Below are 20,606 nucleotides of genomic sequence, written 5' to 3'. Positions count from 1 at the left end.
ACATCATAGAACAAAACTTCTCACTGATTTTATTTCAGGCCTCTATGAGACGAGGGAATTAAAGTTCAGTTTATTGTCGTCATATACATATATACGAAATTTAACTTCTGCATTTAACCCATCCCTAGCTTATTGTGAGTAGTGGGCTGCCCGGGAGCAGTTTTTTTTAGGCGTTCAGTGTCTTGCTCAGGGACACTTCGGCAAAGGACATGTATCAACCAAGGATCGAACTGCCGACTTTGCGGTTGCCAGACAACCCTCGCTACCCATTAAGCCACGGCCGCCCCTAGTGCAAATTAGAAGTGCAAAAATGCTGTCTCATATACAGGTTTTAGGACTCATTCCTGCAGCACTCCATAGGACGGTGGTGCAAATATTCAGTGTCTTTCTCTGATTGTTGAGTCGACTGTTTAGTAATTGATTGATAGCCAATTAAACAGAATGTGGGAATGCAATTTGTGCCAGCAAAACACAGCCAACAAAGATGTGGCAAGTTTAGTGTCTCTGTCTCTTTGATGGTAAACTTATTTGCAAGCACATGTTTTGACATGTATAGGTGTATCACAGAAAGCTTATTGTTTCTTGAAACCACTGCCTGGCTGAGTTATACTGTGTGAACGTTCAGATGACAGTGTTTGGGTGTGAGTCATGGGTGTGAATGTGTGGTTATAAGGGTAGAGTCAGCTATTCTTCTCCGTGCATGTGTGAACTTGTCTGACTTTGATTTTTTGAGTTTGCATGTGTCATCTGGTGTCATCCGGTAGAGATAACACCACCCGCTTCATGTAATCCTCTAGGAAAGACTATTGACAATTACACACATTTATAAACAAAACTACAGCCTCAATTGTGATATTTTGTATTGCTTTAGTAGAAACTTTGTGAAATCTTGTCAATTGCTGTAAAACAGATGTTTATGTGAGTTTTGAGTTGAGTCTACAAAGTCAAAACTCGCCTGACTGTCTGTGAAAAAGGTCTCCAAGATTTTTCTTGACGTTATTAACTTATCTGATCCGTAGTTTTTGGTGTATGAGGCTCTACTAATTACATGAATTTAGTTTTAAGATTCACTTATGTGGCTGAAGTGCTAATCCAGAGACAGTTGCAGTGAGAGTGGAGAAATGGGTAGAGCTGCTGGTTTGGATGATTTTCCCTGCTGGAAATTCCCACTTAGCTATCTTACTGCCTGTAACCCCAAGTTTTGCTGAAAGCTGAACGCATCTCTTGGGTAATTAAATAGTGCTATAGGGTAAAATTATGTCCAATGATTATAAATGTTGCAGCATTTCTGAGAACTCGCATTTCGTTCCATTAGATGCTGTGTGTCACACTGCTAAAGTACATGAGCCCAGCCAGCTGTTGCTATGGAGACATCCACCAGAGCTGCAAAATAAATGTTGTAGCATATTCACATTTATTTTCCTGATGCAGTCAAGAATACTTTATAGGGATGCACTGACCCGACTTTTTCTGTCCCAATCGCAATACTTGGCTTTGGATACCAAGTACTGATCCGATACCAGTGTTTATTTGATAAGCTGATTGTCTCACTGTGTGAGAGTGACTGGGATCATTCTTTTAAGCAACATCAGGGTTGACTTAAACACTGATTCCCAACTTTGTAAAACATAATGTAACAAATTAATGCATAGATATAAATGTACTAAATGTTGTTTTATTTATTAAAATAATGGTATTTGATACCAGATTGGCCAATTGTCACTGATACCCGATCCAGCTGTTTGAGTCAGTAGCGGACCAATATCTAATTCAAATTTGGCTCTAATTTGATTCAAAAAACAATTTGATTCCAATCTCAGAATTGGTTCACAGATCCCATGAAGCTAAACATCTGACTTCAAACGTCTTAGTGTAGTGGGTCATACATTTTTAGCTTAGTGTATGGATTGGATTAGATCGCCTTTTGAATGCCACGATCTTCTCTGCCACACTCTTTGACTTCTAAACAATTCAAGTAACAGAACTTTGCTTTCTTCTCTCCAAAGGTTGATGAACACAGAAAACACCTTGTTACAAACCAGAGAGGAGGAGAACGGGACATTCGAGCGGGCGCTGGTGGCCGCTGAGTTCATCGACTGGCTGCTACAGGAGGGCGAGATGGCAACCAGGGAGGAGGCAGGGCAGCTGGGACGGAGGCTTCTTGAACATGGCATCATCCAGCATGGTGAGGAAGACGGGGAAACCGTTCTTTTATGTACTGGAAACTATTTGAACGACTCGCAGTTCCAAGCAACACCTGTATCATTCAATGGGTGTGTGCAGTGTTTAATTTAATCTCAAGTCTTTCAACATTATATTACCTCTTTCAACTGAGTGTCACACAGTCTGAGTTCAGTATTGACAGATTAATAATCTGTGAATGGCACTTGGGGACAGTAAAGCCAGGAACCCCTTCATGTAGTCACGTCTCTCCTCTGCATGATCCTGTCAAAGAGTTCAGCTAGTACTTCATGGTGACACAGTTCTGCTGTCCTGGCTCTTATGCTTGTACTGACTCATAGTATGATTACTGCCCTATCTGCACACTTAAACACACAGTTTTGACTCTTGAAAAAAAATGTCCTTGACAAAGTCAAGTGCCGTTAAATCTGAGCATGCAGCAGTTTTTAACACAGAGGAGAACCATTTGCCCATTTAAGCATCATATATACTGTATGTCTAGAAAGATGTAACCTGGATTACAGTTGTGCCTTTCTATTAAAATAGTCTCATGAAAAGACTATAGATTAAATATAAAGTTGCAAAACACGGACGTACTTAAGTAAAGTACTTTGAACTTTCATTACTGAGCTTTAGTTCCAGAATGAAAACAGAAAAATATTTTAATAACAACTTGATTACAAGCAACAGAGACATTTCTATTGATGTATGACAGTTTTATTTTTCACAAAGTTAATGTTTAATCAACTTAAAGCGTTAAAAATCCAATAAAAAGAGCCTTTAGAAAACATGTTGCTCCCAGGTGTGAATGTGTGTTACAGCCTCTCGTTAACCCAAGCCAGTTAAAGGTATAATTATTTGAATGCTTTAGTCACCGGTGCTCCAGTACAGGCCATAAAACTGTTGATGTCTCCTCCCTGAGAAGGAGCCTGATCAGATTCCTGCTGGTGTCATAGTGGCATCCTCCCTGTGGAAATAACTGCTCCACTAGTGGATGATATGCAGACTTTGCACTGTTTCATATCCTCATACGCCCTGTAGTTACAGTAGATAGTTATTTAAAATCATCTGTCTGTAGTAATAATGTGTTTACAGACCTTCAGTTCCATTAGAAACACATTAACATGTTTGAGAAGTAGAGATATAGACTATCTAATCTGCTTTCCTAAACCCTCTGCTGTGCTGAGGTCATACTTACACATTCATTCATTCACATTCAGGCAAGTCTGGATGGATCCACGTTGTGTTTGGTCATCATTGTTTTCTGAGGGACAATGTGGTTGCTGTTTTTCTACACTATACTTCTGACTAGCTGAGATTAGGCAGGAGGTAGCTTTAAAACAGGCCTTAAAGTAAAATTTGCAGATAATGTAAGCAAATAAATCACATGAATTGTCAGGGTAGAGTAGATGTATCACTCTGCCAAACACAGTCAGCCAGTAGTATGCTGTAATCATACTGGGCAAGGTGCTATGCAGTAAATCTTATATTGGCACAATTCCCCCCTAAAGTAGTTTGAACCAGCATGAGAAGAATTAGAAAACTAGCAAAGAGAAAGTAGCATTTCAGTGTTACATTAGTTCAGTCCATTTACTGTGGCGAGGAGAGTAAAACACTCCTCTAAAGGGTGTTCACTAGTGTGTGTTATTCTTTTGTCCCATATAATAAAAGGATTTTGTTTGGTTGACAATAGTTTCACAACCACAAAAGGAAATGTGGACTAACCACAAGCTCAGTGTGTGTTTTTGTTGTACTGTAGGCAGATAAACGATAGCTAAATGGCTTCACTGTAGAAACACACTGGATTAACATTTGACATACAATAACTGACGGTCACTGATGTTGGAGGGATGGACGAAGGGTATGTGAATATGAAAAATGTTAAAATGTGTACCTTCTATTGCTATGTATATATGTTCCATTTTCAAATATATGTACATGATAGATAAATAAGAAAATATATTAATTAAATCAAACTATATTAAATATTTCTAATGGGTTTGAATCGCCATTCGTGCTTACTAGTACAACATGATCTATTCAAACCATGGAGAGTAAATGATTTTTTAAATCATTTCATTGAAGCTTCAGTAAGAGAGTCAGGACCATGTTTGGTCTTTGAAACTCTAAATCCTCATGAAGGAGGTTGGGTAAGAGAAACTGCTGCTATAGAGGTCAAATGAAAATAAACCGCTTTGAATACAGTTTAAGGGGAATGCGGTCTTACTTGTTGAACAAAGGCTATTGACCTATAGTTACGCAGGTATCTGATGTATGTAGTTGAGTGGTTCATTGACCTGCTTGTGCATTTCCTGTGATTTATTGTAGTACTTTCTCATTTTTATTTTTCTGGCCGATAACTTTGAAAACCAAGACATCTATATCGATATCAAAATAGATAAAAAATATAAAAGGGAGGTTCATAACAACCCTAAATAGAGACAATACATTTAAAAAAAGAAAATACAATTTGTTTTTTAATTAAATTGTTTTATTTATCTACTCTAAATTGAGGGCTGTTAACTGTGTGTGTCTTTATCTTAATCTTTTATCTTTCATTTTTTCAAAATTCTATCTGAGGATCTCTGAATTCATAAAATACTTTTCTATTCTTAAAACAAAACTAACGGTAAAATAAAAGCTGGTGATGGTGAATTGACAGTTACGCGTGATTTAAAAGTGTACTCTGGTATCTCCTTGGTCCAGCTGGTCTTATCAGCTCAGCTGTGGAGGCTGAGGTTGATGCTCTCTAAGGTCACTTTATGTTTGTTCAGCACAGGTGATGTCAGCTCAGTGGACAGTTTGTTTAGTGCTGCTCAGTTGAGTTCAGAGTTTCAGCATAATCTGTGAATTTCTTTTTTTTCAGCCAAACTGAACATTGGAAAAAAATACGACATAGCCTTTCATGCTTTCTACATTGTCTTATTTCTCCCTCTCTCTTCCTCTTAAACAAAGCTCATTTATTCTCTCCGTGTCCATTTTTCTTTGTCACCAGTAACCTACAAGCACCACTTTGTCGACGGGCCCCTCCTCTACCAGTTCAGGATGAATTTCCGGCGTCGACGGCGGCTGATCGAACTCCTTCACGAGCGTAGCCGCAGCATCCCAGAGAGTCACGACAGTCCCTTCTGTCTCCGCAAACAGAACTCAGATGGAGGCAACACCAGCTTCCTCTCAGGTACAAACTGAACCATTTACCATTTGTGTCTAATTTTATATAATTAAGTATGCCAGCTATTAGTAGTGGTCAGACCAGAGAAGCTGAGGTTACCTGTTCTTCAATTAAAACCTGACAGAATATCTTCATAACATTTTTTTTTTCTTTCTTCACAAAATTTCAATATTACCCTTAGTTATTGGATTCAGTCTTCTAGGGAAAAACAGACACACACACACACACACACAAAATGATTGGTGTCTTTGGTTGCATCTGTCATATAAAGATAACACCGTAGAGATATTTGTGTTGCCAGGCTGAAGAACATGATAAAAAGTGTTGAGTCCTGTTGTGCGATCACACGAAGTTGACTTTCCCTAAATGGGACTCACAATTTTCACAAAGTTATTTACGTGAATGTAAAATGATTGGACAAGTGCTCCAAATTAGCTGCTCAGCTGTAAATAAAAAAAAAAGACAACTCTAAAATGTGTAACAGAGAGTCTAGTTCTCCATCTTGAGCAAACTTTGGTACTAGATGGACTGGGTTTAAACCTGTGCTTGAAGCATCTTTATCTTAATAACTACTTCTGGAGATTCTCTATTAAAACCTTGTCTCATCACTTACTCAATGCTAGTTCCTCTGGCAAACATGCACTTCAAACTATGGTAGAGATAGTTTAACCTACTCTTTTCAAACACGTGCTAGTTTTAACTAATTGAGAGGGATTAGATGAGGGATTTCTCTTGAGAATATAAATGTTGATGAAGTAAAAGGCTCTTATATAAACACAGCTGGGGTTGCTACGGACCTGCAGGTAGAAAGAAAGAGAGATCCAGCGTTATAGCTTTGTCCTGTGTGTCTGTGGTCTCACAGCTCTCTTTGTCTCTCTCTCTGTCTCAGTGAGTCCCACTAAAGAGATTAAGGTGGTGGTCGGAGTTCGGCGGAGCAGCATGAGCAGCAGCTGTGGCAGCAGCGGTTATTACAGCAGCAGTCCTACGCTCGGCAGCAGTCCACCTGTCCTTTGCAACCCCAAGTCTGGTGAGACGACGTGGAGACACACACACACACACACACACACACACACACACACACACACACACACACACACACACACACACACACACACACACACACACACACACACGCACACACACACACACAGAGTCCAGTCTATGGAACCTTTGCGATACTTTGTTCTCTACGTGGGGTAATGTCAGACTCTGACCTTTTACTCTTGTTTTTCATGTATACGCAGATGTTTCAGGGAATGTATGGTCAAAAAGAAAGGCCTGGAAAAGTCTTGGAAAACGTATTGTTGTGTGTATGACATCTGCAATAGACAAAGCCAACGTGTTCCTGGTTTTCGCCCAATGCATGCAGATCAGCTGCATCCATCTCATAATGAATGTGAATACATTGGTATGGAAGGGGAAAGGTTTTGTGTTCACACACACAGATTAATGGCTCCTAGTTGAAGCCTGCTAATGTTAACGTATCGATTAAATGTGTTATGAAGACACTAATTCCTAATGTGATTTATTAATGAATATTCACTTAAATATGTCATATTGTTTCTTGTAAGTACAAAAACAAGTTATACCCGAAATTACTTAACACTCTCCTGCCATTAAATACGAGCAAACTTTTTTTAGTAGACTTTGAAGAAGAGAGAGGCTAAATGACCTTGTGTTAACTTCAGAGGAAGATCAATATGTGCTGCTTGTAGCGAGTGATAATCAATGAAGAAGTTATGCCTTTGAGCTGTGTGTGTGTGTGTGTGTGTGTGTGTGTGTGTGTGTGTGTGTGTGTGTGTGTGTGTGTGTGTGTGTGTGTGTGTGTGTGTGTGTGTGTGTCTTTAGGTGTGAGGTTTCCTTTGATGTGTCTGATCCAAGCAGTGTCCTTGACAGAGTCTCTTTGTAGCACCAGGGCCCCCTCGACATGAACACTCACAATGGACAGGAAAAGGAAGGCACACACGCACAAAAAAATCCCACTCTGCCTCAAATAATTGTGTGCATCACACTGTGGGAAGATAAGGAGTCCAAAAACATAAAACATTCTTAGCATGTGGTACAAAAGCTCTACTATGCATTTATGAAGCCAGACGGATAAAAAGAGATGAGGTATTAAAGAGAGGTTGTCCTGTAGATCTAATCAGATCAGGATTTCCACAGAGAGATTATGGAAATGTCCAGATGAAGAGGATAAAACAGTCTCTCACTTCACTTCCTCAGTTTCATCAGATTAGACTAGATTAGAAGTACTACACAGACCGCAAGAGATTTATCAAATACACACATACTGAACAGTATGCACACACCACAGGCTACCTGAGGGATTTGCTGTCAGGTTTGTGTGGAAGAATTGAATACAGTTCGTCACTTTAGCACTTTAAATAAAAATAAAATAAAAAAATCTTAATCTGTGCTCACACCTAAAGAAGTTGTGCAATTTTACCAAGTATTAGATCCTGCTGTTTTATACTGTAGCACCCACAGAAAAGTGTCTGTCTTTCATTCATTCATCACACTTGTAAACCATGATCTTCAGGGATATATCAATCAATAAACCTCAGAAAGTAACCAGTAATTACTTAACATGCCCCGCTTTAAGGATTGCTAATGAACAGAACATAAACACAGAGCTTTAAAAATACTGAAGAAACAAAAAAGGACTAAATGAAGCACATAAATAACTTGAGCTGTTAATTAGAAGTTTAGTCATTGTGTGTGTAGATGGCAGAAACACATGCACACAGTGACAATGGCTAAAAAACATTGAAATATTGTCATTTCAATTTTTATATGATCACACTCGTTTCAGATGTGTGTGTATTCTCAGCTCACATTTGTGGGAATTATTGTGTGCGTGGGGGATTCTCTATACTGGCACCATTCGTACTAATGGACATTTTATTTAGATTTATATTTTATGTTTTACATTTGATTAAAATATTCTTTGAGACGCAAAAGTCCAGTTAAATCTGGTGTAGTCATGTTGAATTGAGCAATGGTTAGGGGAAGTTAGATGAGGGGAAGGGAGCTATAATATTTCAGGAAGCAGTGAGCCTCAAGGCGCCGTTAGCATGTGACTAACAGCACTTGCTACATACTTGTTAGCCAACAATATTATGTATTTTTTCTTCAGTGTGTGTGTGCGCATGCCCATACCTGTTTGAGTATGTGTGCCCATGTATTTGGCTCTGACTGATTGTCACGGTAGTAAGTAATATTTTGTGTGTTTCTCTCCACAGTTCTGAAAAGACAAGTGAGTCCAGAGGAGCTGCAGACACCAGGAGGACTTTTCGTTAAGAAGACAGTCACTGTAGGACACACACACACACACACACACACACACACACACACACACACATGAATATGCAGGAAGCACCGGCACGTGTCTCAGATAAATTCGAGTATCACACTTTAATAATACAAATAATACTAGGGACATAAATGTAATATGTATACAACAATGTATAGACATTTCACAGTGTTGATATTTTGTTCTTGACCTTTTTGGAACAGTTTATGATGGAGAGAATCTAACCACAAAGATCCACTTACTAGCTACAACCACACTTAAATACAAACAGTGTGCCCCGAATCATGTCAACATTCCATGTCTTCTCGCTGCTCCTCAGATTGTAGGTGATGCTGTGGGCTGGGGCTTTGTGGTGCGAGGCAGCAAACCCTGTCACATCCAGGCTGTGGACCCTGGTGGACCTGCAGCAGCTGCTGGCATGAAGGTAAGGACAGGAGAGATGGATGGAGTCCTGAAAGCACTATGAGCACCAGAGGACCTCCTCCATCTCTTCATGCATTAGGTAGCGGTGTGAAGAACGAAAGGAGGGTAGATGTTACCGTGTGTAGCGTACATAATGTACTGTGTCGATTGAAGGTTAGATGAGGAAGTTTTGTTTTTGTTTTACGTGTCTGTGGGACCACAGTGTAATATGAGGAAGCCCTTGTTGTTATGTCTGAGATTGAAATTCCTTCGATACTTCTGTGCTTTGCCGCTTAGTTGTTGTGACAATACTTGTATGAACAGTGTTCTATTAATTAGATTGCTTTGTTAAGTCTGTACTTCAATATATATTACATTTAAGTGCAGACGGTGAGGTAAGTGTTGCACAAGAATGACAGAGAGGAATAGGGAAGGAATAGAAAGAAGAGTACAAGGACTCATCCTGTAATGAGGATGAAAGTCGGGACAGGAGCTGTAAGAGCAGGATAAGTGTTGAGGGAGGGAAACGGTCGTGAAGAGGGAAAATGGGGTAATGGTGGCTCTGCTGCCGCAGCTGGCATGAAAGTATGTAAGCAGAGTGGCAGCAAGGAATCCTGGAAATGCAAAGCATGGTGACTTAAACCACAACATGGAGAGACGAGGAGAGAGCAAGGACTGAATAAAAAAAAGCATCAGGAGCCAGAAAGAGCAGAGACAGGGGAGTAAACATGAAGTTATTAAGCACATAAACTGTTGGTTGTGTTTTAAAAAGTCTGCGTTTGATTTGATTGATAAATCATTACAATGTCCATTAGACACTTGAAATGATGAAGTGAACATTAAAATGTTTTCTCGGGCTTAGAGTTTCCAATTCTATTCAATTCTATTTATTTCGTACAGCCCAAAATCACAAATTTGCCTCAGAAGGCTTTACAATCTGTACACATACAACATCCTCTGTCCCTGGACCCTCACAAGAAAAACTAATGACATTAAAAGCGGTAATGGTAATAGTAACAGTAATGTGACTAATAATAATGATAGTAGCAGTGGGTGTCCGCAGGGCCACAACAGGAGGCAGGACCACGGTCCAGATATAACCACAATCCATGGAAACCTGTGAGGCGAAAAAGCACAAAGACGCAAAGTTAGTAATGTGCGTTAATGGGACATGAATTCATACAGAAGGAGAGAGAGAGGAGAGAGGAGCTCAGTGTATTCTAGGTAGTCCCCCAGCAATCTAGGCCTATAGCAGCTTATCTAGGGGCTGGTCCAAGGCAACCTGAGTCAGCACTAACTATAAGCGTCAAAAAAACGAAGTCTTAAGCCTACTCTTAAATGTGGTGAGTGTGTTTGCCCCCCAGACTGAAACTGGAAGCTGGTTCCCCAGAAGAGGAGCTTGATAACTGAAGGCTCTGGCTCTCATCCTACTTTTTAAGACTCTAGGAACCACAAGTAACCCCGCATTCTGGGAGCGCAGCTCTCTAGGGGGGAATAGGGTACAATAAGCTTTTTAAGATATGATGGTGCCTGGTCAGCTTGGACTTTGTAGGTGAGGAGAAGGATTTTAAATACAATGTGTGAGTTTACATTGAGCCAGTGCAGAGAAGCTAATACAGGAGTAAATCTGTTAAGTGTCCAACATTTCAGTGCTTCAGTTTTTTTTATAGAAACCCAAAGGTGACGACCCTTTGAAAGGGATTTCACAAAAGCAGCAGTTAAAAATGCAACTTTTCAGTTTTCTCCGACTAAATAAAGGAAAGGATGTTAACTCAGGGTGATGTCAGCGAGAAGACGCATGAGCTGAAGGATGTGGAGGATGAGGAAGGAGCATCTTAAGGATTAGCACTGAAAGGGGAAACAGTCAATAATTTCACTTCTGCTTTTGTTACTGTTAACAGTCATATTTTATCACCATGAAAACAAGTGTCATGGTCCACAGTCGGTTATTAATGTGTCCACATAAAGTGTGTGTGTTTGTGTCTTTATGTGTGTGTGTGTGTGTGTGTGTGTGTGTGTGTGTGTGTGTGTGTGTGAGAGTGTGAGTGTGAGAGAGATTAGCTCTGTTGACCTAATCAGTGTGGACTGATTGTGGACGTACTGTGAGGACGCCACATTTTTGTATTTTGACTTTTGTGTGTTTTTTTTTATATATTAAGTCTGAAAGGTATCGTTATCTTTTATGTGCTGAGGGCAAAAAAATATTAGGTGAGAAATATGAGATTACATTCCTAGTGTGCAGCAGTGTGAGTTCATTGCACTGCCTGTAGTTTCTAGGTTTATCCTCTTCCACTTCACCTGCGTAGTTTTATTGATGTGTAATTATTAAGCAGTAACACAATCCAGCAGAGGGAATGCCATGCTGTGAGGTGTTGGCACTGCAGTCCAGGCAAAAGGCCAAAGGAGAAACTTGCACCTCAGTGGGGAGGTAGTAAAAAGCATCATAAAGCTCCTCTCATTTCTAATCACTCACATGCTTTCAAACACTTCGGCTCTGTATCTTTTTCCACCTCACACAGACGCACACATCAGCATCGTCCTGACTATAATGGATCCGGACACTTATGTTACTAATGCACTTTTATAAGGCAGCAGCAGGCAGAGCAGGGCGTGTGTTTGTCTCACTTTGTGTCCATTTGTGCATCCTGTACTGGACTGCATGTATGTTTGTACACCATCACGTGTGTGCACTGAACAATGTGTTCTGTATCATAAGGTTAGATGAATCGGACACTGTTGCATGTTAAAATCTTTAAATGCTCTAATGTGTAAGATCATATATATATACACGTGTATATATATATATATATATATATATATATATATATATATATATATATATACACATTTCTTATGGCTCCGACTGGTGTTATGACCCTTCATTGAAGATTGCCAGCCAAAAAGTATTTTTCACAAAATGCACAGCGAGCTCATATACATGTATATATATGTGTATATATGCTGAACATTTAAACCTGAGCATATTGATTGTGCTGAAGACACACAATTGTCAGTTAAGACATGCACAAAACATCTAATAGTCTGACTCTTATAAGCCTATTCATGCAAATCCTGAGAGACCCTGGAGTCTTGTAGTCACGGTGAGGTTGCCAGGCAACCAGAAGACTAAAAAACATTAATCTTGACTTAAACCCCAAATTGGTCACCCTAATTAATTTTAGATTCAGGCCAGTTTGCCTTTCATTTGATATTCAGTTTGAGGGAGGTCATGATGTCTGATTAATTGCCCAAATTGTTATTGGACAATTGGTTTGATTTGGGACTTTCATTTATTCTTGGCAAGAAAGCAAATACTTTCCAAAATGTCAAGCAGTTTCTTTAAGACACCAACCTACCAGGGAGCCCTAATGTGTGGTTTCAACTCAGTCAGCTATTGTTTCTTTGGCTTTCTGATTCCTCAAGAAGGGACGTAAAGACAAATATGGCCTCAGGTCTTCCATCACCCGAATATTTTGGTAAAGAGGGACTATTCTCTACATTGCATACAGCTGTTATTGCTGCATGAATATTTCAGCGAGGCCTCCTAACATGTGTTGATTATTCTCTCTCTCTCTCTCTTTCTCTTCTCTATATGCCCGTTTCTGTCTTTCTCCTTCCTCTGTGTGAGAGTGACTTTAACCCTCTGAGAGCAAGGAGCCATTAAGTGCAGCTGGGCCTCAGCCAAGACCAACAACCCCGCAGCCTGAAAGGAGAGAAGCATCAGTGGGAGAGAAAGAGGGGGGAGGTTTTAGAGTTAAAGAGTTAAAGAGTTTTCAAGGAAAGGTTGAACAAAGAGAAAAAAAAAATAGAAGTGGAGAGAAAGCGAGTACTTTGACTTTGCAAATATTGGTATATACTGTGGTGGAAAAATACTATTATCGATTAAATTATTATTATCGATTATCGACTATTGACTAATACCGAGTGAGTCCTATAATAAGAAATATTTGGAATATTTATCCTCTGCGCAGAGAAGGCTTCGTCGTCATAAAGAGTACAGTGTAGTCTCCATGAGGATGGGCCAGTGCAGTGTCTCTATTGCTTATAAGCACCTCAGCACACAGGGCAGGGGAACATCATGTATTTACATTATAACAATTGATCAGCAATTTCAAACTGCCCATCGACACCTCCAGTCATCCCCTTCCTCTTCTGAGCCGTGTCACACATGTCTTTATTATCCTTGCTTGTCCTCTGCAGCACAGAATTAACAGTCTAGGCTTTCTTTCCTCTTTCCTCTATCACTCTTTTAATCTCTCTTTCCCCTTAAGCCATCTGCCTATTCTGATCTCTGCTTTCCTGAAACATTCATCAAGGCCGGGAAAACTTCTAGTAGCATTTGCTGTGAAAATACAGAAATAGTAACCTGAATGTAACATCAGTTTATGCAAGGAGCAGTCAGAGTTTAAATAGCTGCTCCCTGTAAATGTTTCCTGAGTATAGGGCCCGTGAAACACATCTGTAAGAGTTTTTCTTCCATCGTCACTCAGCCGTCTACATCTACACTTTGTCAATTTATAGCCAATATAAATTTCAGGGTGATTATGTGCTTTTGTTCTCTGTGACATTCCTCGAACTTGCATCTTGCAGAGCTTTTGGAAAACTTTTGGGAGCGGTGTGCTTGCGTATGTGTGTGCTCTTGTAATAGCTTGTAAAGAGCCAAACCACAGCAGCAGAAACAGCACCATCATGTTGCAAGAGCAACAGTTAGAAGGCAGCACAGAAAACAAGCCGTATTTCTATCAGTGCTGTCGAGTTGGAACAGTGGTTAAATAGTGATACGAGGGTGCAGGCGTGACACAGGAGAGATTTGAGCTTGGCTGTCATGTTGTACCTGGTGTCATTTATGTCAGGCAACACGATCAGTGTTTACATGTTTGTCTTTACTGTTGGAGCGTTGAGTATGTTGCCATTTTTGTGTTGTCTTACTGAAGCATTGTCATATTGCTTATGTTTTTTGGCTTTGTTAGCTGCACTGTGAGTGGACTGTTTGTTACACCTGAAATTCTTTGCAGCGAACAACAGCGTGGTTGGTTTAACCTGTTTGGGGGCCTCTGGGCAAAACTGACCTTATGCAACTTGTAAGAAAAAACCTTTTTGCTTTTGATATTTAGTTCGACATTTTGGAAATGCGTATGTGCATTTTTGCCGAGCGTTAGAAGTGAAGATTGATACCACTCTCTTATCTGTCCCCACCAGGAAGTGGACACAAGTGGAGACTCTACTGTAAAATGGCAAACTGTCATTTTTGTACAGATGAAACAAACAAGATAGAATATGTAAATTTGCTTGAGAGGTGCTGGTAGGTGGATTGTGTTACCATTGGACAGAACCAGGCTAGCTTTTCCCCCTGTTTCCAGTCTTTGTGCTAAGCTAAGCTAAACCATCTGCTGGGTCCAGCTACATATTTATGTACAGATATATGGTGTAAATTCTCTCATTGAAGTCTTGGCAAGAAAGCTTATTACAGCTCATTGCAGGTCCTCAATATGTCAGTTGATCTGTACTATAGTTTAGCAAACAAAACTAAATCTATCATACTATCAAAAATCTGTTGATACACACAGTAAGCCTTGAACTTCCGAGGCTCTTGAAGCTCAGGATTAAGCCTTGAATATAGTTGTAGTCCAGTTAGATGAAGTTAGATGAAGAATCAAAGTTAAAAAAACCACTTAAATGCAATAAAATTTCCATAGAAACTCAAATCACTCCTGCAGCATAATCTACTTCTCCACCATAGATCAAGATGTTTAACGTTTGCATGTATGTTGTTTTAAACAGTGTAATGTGATGGAGTTTTAAATGTTGCGTGTATCCCGTTCTAAACACTGTATTGATGTGGTCTTGGCCAGGGCTCCCTTGAAAAAGATATTCTGTAATTTAAATATATTAATATATTTAATATATTAAAAACATTTCCACATAACGTTACCGTCAAACAATATCTCCAAATCAAAGCAATTAAGTATTGTATTCCCCAAAGACAGATTCTCGGTGGACTATTTCCCTTTTTTTCTCTCTTATATTGCTTTCTCTTCAACTCCTGGTTGATGGTCAATTTTGTTCGATTTGTTTGTTTGATTTACTCTCTTCTCTCTGTCCTTCTTTTCTAAAGGTGTGTCACTTTGTGGTGTCGGTGAACGGACAGAACGTCCTCTCTCAGGACTACCGGACCGTCAGCAGCCTGATCCTGACCGGACCCAGGACGATAGTCATGGAGGTGATGGAGGAGGCATAAGTTTGAGCAGAGCCGTGACAGAATCCCTCATAGATGAGTAGTGCAGTAATAACATGAGGACTAGAAGGTTTAGTACTACTTCACCTCAAAACCACAGCGACAGAGCAGCGTCGACGACTTCAAACACAACTCACACTCTTTCTGTTCCAAAGATGTTTGGACAAGGTGGATGACCGAGAGACAGTGTGTTTAAGAAGGTATACAAGTCAAGTAAATGATTCAACCTGTAGACAAAACACGCAGGTTAGGCTTGATTTTTTGTTCTTCTTTGGATTTAGAGGCACAGGCATAAAAGAGTCACCACTTCTACAGATGGTGATCCAACTGCTTCAATGTGCTCACAAAGGCTCTCAGTCCTAATGAAAAGGCCCCGGACTTTATGTATGCAGTAGGAAGACCCAAGTTCCCTGTTTTTGTTTGAGTTTAAAACCGGAATTGCTGACCATGGTGAGTGTTTAAAGGACGAGAGATGAGGTTTGTCATTAAAACCAGGAGATGAACAAGTACAATCTGAAAATGTAACAAAAAGGGAGAATATTTTATACTGACACAGTCAGTGACCTCTCCCCCACTTAGTTTCCAACCATGGACTTAAGCTCCTGATGGCTCAACACTGCCCTCTGCTGGGAGAGACAGGAAGACACAGGGAGGGAGCATTTATACTACAGCTACAGTCCGTAAATCACAAGTCTGGTTTCAGGGTGTTTTTTCCTGCTTGGGCAACCAGTGTGTCGAATAGAAAAAATACAGATTTCTACCCATGTCGTGTGAAAAAAATGTGCAAATAATTTGATGCCCAGGTAGATTTACATGTAGCTGCTAGGAATTAGTTTACGTGATAAAAATGGAGTGATAAAATGTATGTGACATTAACAGGCACAATTTATATAGAAAAGTTACTAAAGACTCAACGCACAAGCCAACTGAGGAGGTACTGCTTTAGAAGAATGGTGTTTAACAGATAAACTACAGCAATTAGAACATCTTGGAGACTTTATACATATTATTTAAAGGATAAATTACCCCTTAGTTAGTTTTGTTTTTTTAAGATGACACATACAAATAAGAAACTTCCACTTTGACATAAGATGTCATTATTTGTAAATTGCCTCAGAGTGCAAATCTTTGTTTAAAATACAAGGAAAGATTTTAATTGCATTTGTTGCATTTATTGCCAAAAAACAAAAGTCTAGGTGTGTTTCATTCCAGTGGAAATGCCAAATAATTACTAAACTACAATTAGGGTCATGTGCTGCCAACCAGATTTAATTGGGAAACAAGATGTTCTTTTAGCAAAGAGAAGATTCCGTTGATAATGTATATATTATGTTATATTATATATTCTTTTATTTTTTTAAGAATTAAAGGGTAGGATTACTATATGAGCACTTGACCTATTAAACATTTGTTTTATATTGACAAAAGCACTTAGTGACAAAATCTTGCTTTTTAAAAACAAAATAAAAATTTGAATATGAATATGTATATGCATATATACATACCTATACTGTATGGGAGTACAGATTCTGGAAATATCTTGTCAATATACTGGAATGGCAGCAACAGAACCTCCACAAATTAAGTGTTTCTTTATTATTATTTGATTGAAATTACCCTTTAATGTGGTTAGCTGGACTTAAGAAGGGTTAAAGTTTATATAAATAGATTTGTACCTCATTAGCCTCCAAAATATCATCAGAATTGACTATGTGTATACACTGTGCCACCATGTGCTTAGACATACTAGCATGAGAAGATCAAATTTAAAACTATATAACAAAAAAGTAGAGCATGAATTAGTGATGCTCAAGTTGCTTATACAGTATGTGTCTGTAATCTATGTTTAACTCCTGAGTAAACACTTGTTTCTATATCGTATAGGCTTCTCCCCTAAGAGCTGTCACTATTGGGTTCATCCTTGCAGGCATTTACAATTTGAAAGATTGTTTGCGCACCCGTAAATGAAAGAAAAGTAAATAGTAAATTGACTTGTATTTGTAACGGTTTGAGTAGTCTTCCGACTACTCAAACCGCTCTACACTGAGATCCTCATCCCAGCTGTGAAAGCCACCTCGGCGCTGTCCACGCCGTGCGTTTGATAGTTCTGTGCTCACTTGCCTACAGAGCTGTGGCGTCGAGCAGATGTCTTCACAGCGCTTTGTGTTGAAGGTGGTGGGACGGCAATTTTGTAGACCATCAGGATACCTTGTTAACGGATGAGCTAAATGCTGTGACAGGCACCAGTCTGCTAACTCAGCCCCTCAAATCCTCTCAAATCATTATTTAAAATGTGCTTTAGTGACCTTAAAGGTTTATCAACCTGAGAAATGTGTATTTCCACATTCCTGTCATTCCCAAGCACCACAAGTTCCTGCGTTTCTCCTTCCAGGGAAAACCATACCAGTACAACCGGCTACCATTCGGCTTAGTCTGGCTCTGCACACTTTGTATGGAAACAGAGCTGGAGCTACAAAGGGAAGGGATCAGGGTTTTGTCCTAGTTAGACCTTATGGCCCCTACCAAGAGAAAGCTGCACTCCGCACAGTGGAAGTCATACAGCACTTGCAAACACTGGGTCTCGCCATAAACTGGAAGAAGAGCTCTCCGCTTCCCTCCCAGTAGTTCATTTATCTGAGTGTGGATATGAGTTCATGAGCAGAGATGCACGTCTGGATGAATTGATCCTCTACCCCTAAAAGTCTTAACAAACTCCTTTTGGTCGAGAATCCTTTCTCTTGAAGGGTTCACCCCTCTACCTTATCAGAATGAGGCAGAAGAAATGTCTCACCGACTCTGCCCAGTGTGCGCTTGGTAAGCTGTACACATGGCAATAGGCAACACAGCAGCTGTTCATTCATTACAGAGGGCACTCGCAAGGCTTGTGTGACGCCATCATACAAACCTAGTAGTGCAGTGGGAGTGGAGCCTCCACACTGGGCTGACATGGTGTTAACATGCACAGTCCCTCACTCCCTGCCTTATAATGTGTGGAATTTACAGTTTGTGAACTGGTGTATGTCTTCTGCTTGTGGACATTGGTGTCACAGTGGGGCATAGACTACATCAGCTTCACCCTTTACCCAAAAGCAACAGCTCTAAGATGCCTATACAATACGAAACATTAGTTACGATTTGTAACTCCAGATACTATGAGTGTATAGACGTAGCCCTCCAAGCTGTGGGCCCCTCTGGTTCCACCTACGGTCACTGAAGAAATAATGGTTCAAATTGGGAGCAGAACTTTGAACCCAAGTGCGGATGTAAGGGGGGGCCGTGCAGAGCACAAGGGCGCCAAAAAAAATCTTCAAGACTACGCCTGTGCACGGGGATGAACCCAACTGCTACAACTCTTGGAGGGCTACGCCTTCACCCAAAAAAGTTACAATACATAACTTAACATTACTTGTTTGTTTTAGACAAAACAACACTGCCTGGTTCATTGAATTTGTACTAAATTTAGTCCTGAAGAGAAGTTATTACTAAATACTAATGCAGGAAACTTTTTCTATTTAACATGAACATATATTCAGGAAAATCTTTATTGCCAAACAGTAGAATTTACACACAGTGCATGTCACTGTGAACTGCCTTCAAGTCTCCAAAGTGAGTTATTCGGTGGGCATCTCATTTGTTGTTCCTCAATGTGCTGTGGTGTTGTACGCAGTGAAATGCATGATTCCTGTAAATCTGTGCTTGTGTAGCATTGGCTTCTAATCCAAAGCGCTTCTTCAGTCTTTTGACTTGTAGGACTGAGTTATCTGACAAATCATTTCACAGGTAAAATAGTTTTTAACATGCTTTCTGCAACGCTCCATTTTCAGGACAATGATAAAAGAACAAAACTTCCTCAGCTGTATAAATAAGAAGCTTATAAAATTACTATAGAACATTACAGACATTGGTGTTTTCTAGTTGATAAACATTCATGACATGTTGTTAGTTGCTGATCTCAAAACTGTTCACTCAATTTGTTGGGTGATGCCATACTATTTTAACATTGTTCATGTAAAGGTCATGGATATTTTGTTGTTTTGAGTTTGCTGTGTTTGGAAAAGATATAATAGGGACCCTGGACATAGAGTTTTTGAAATTTTTGGATACGTTTACAGGGCTCTTTAATACCATTTTTCTACACAGCCAATCAGCAGGTAGCATGACAAAAATCACTTGTTCTGCATTAGTGATTCTTCTCAAGGCTTTTCATTAGTCTACTGTAGAGATATCATTATTCTTTAAAAGCTGATATCTACACATTGGTGAAGTTTTGGGAAATGGCTGAAAGGTTGTGATTCTGAAAAAGAAGATGGAAATGTTTCTTGTTTGTCTGGAGGCAGTTTGGAAAGGTTGATTATGATAACAGTTGAGTTTTAGCAATTGAAAATATGCAGAAGTGACAAATGTGTCCCTTCACATCTATTAAGAAGTCTGGAGGGAGTTTTGTGGTCATTTGTTGGCTGAAACGGGTTCACTGACTGTTCCAACAATAAAGTCTGAAAGCATTTGCCTTAAGACCTCATTTTGCTGCTAATCACAGTTGGTGGTCATCTTTTCGCTTGTTCTGTTCCCAGATCTGTTTATCTATGACCTTGTGTATCAAAAGTGCTCATGTAACAGGTGATTGTGCCACAGTTCTGTAGACAATCAGTATTTTATGGACACCACCTTCAAAAAGCACAACAGCGGTTTCAAAAGCAATGGTCTGACAGAATGTATTTCCTTCTACATTGTGCTGTTATTGTCAATTTTCTACTTCAGCTTTGATGGTTGGTTCACCTGCTTAATTAAAGGGATTATTTTGCTTTATGTTCACCTCATGAGGCCAGAGTGGGGGCCCCAACATTTTCAATGCGTTTATTTTCACCGCTACCAGAGATTTAATGTTGGGTTTGACGACAATATAAGCTCACACAGTACCACAGTCTGTTTTTGACAAAGCAGCCTAAAGCTAATTCTGATGTTCTGATGTATTAAACAGTTGATTAAGTGTTTAATAAACAAACAATAATAAACAAACAAACTGATTCTACACTGTGCTTATGGTTTCATCTTTAGGACTGTTGAAAGTCTTTGTGCTCATTTGACATGATTTGGTGTCTCATGTTGGATTTAGTGCTGGTTTAGTCCCATGAGGCTGTTGACCGTCACAAAGCCTGTTTTTTGTTTATTATTTTAGTGTGTAGTAGAAATAAAGCAAACCTCTGATAGACCTGTAACATAAAGCGCCATCACGTCATGATATCCTTAGGCAGTGGTTCCCAAATCTGCGAGGTCAGCAGATTCAAGGCATAAGAGAGAAAAAG

At 39.6% G+C, this 20,606-nt stretch overlaps 1 protein-coding gene across 1 annotated transcript in view; it reads left to right on the top strand.

Moving 5' to 3' along the window:
• Window positions 1-20,332, top strand: part of deptor (DEP domain containing MTOR-interacting protein) — a 30,806-nt gene extending 10,474 nt beyond the window's left edge. Inside the window, exons 5-10 of the mRNA XM_068735322.1 lie at window positions 2,007-2,185; window positions 5,177-5,359; window positions 6,243-6,380; window positions 8,596-8,666; window positions 8,986-9,090; window positions 15,184-20,332. Coding sequence (XP_068591423.1) covers window positions 2,007-2,185; window positions 5,177-5,359; window positions 6,243-6,380; window positions 8,596-8,666; window positions 8,986-9,090; window positions 15,184-15,306 — 799 coding nt within the window. The 3' untranslated portion in view covers window positions 15,307-20,332. The remainder of the gene's footprint in view (window positions 1-2,006; window positions 2,186-5,176; window positions 5,360-6,242; window positions 6,381-8,595; window positions 8,667-8,985; window positions 9,091-15,183) is intronic.
• The last annotated feature ends 274 nt before the right edge of the window (window positions 20,333-20,606 follow it).

Source organism: Cebidichthys violaceus, unplaced genomic scaffold (genome assembly GCF_023349555.1).
Source record: "Cebidichthys violaceus isolate CVI_PGR_0920_01 unplaced genomic scaffold, fCebVio1.0.p SCAF_7, whole genome shotgun sequence".
NCBI classification, from domain to species: domain Eukaryota; kingdom Metazoa; phylum Chordata; class Actinopteri; order Perciformes; family Stichaeidae; genus Cebidichthys; species Cebidichthys violaceus.
This window is presented reverse-complemented; position numbering and strand designations above follow the sequence as displayed.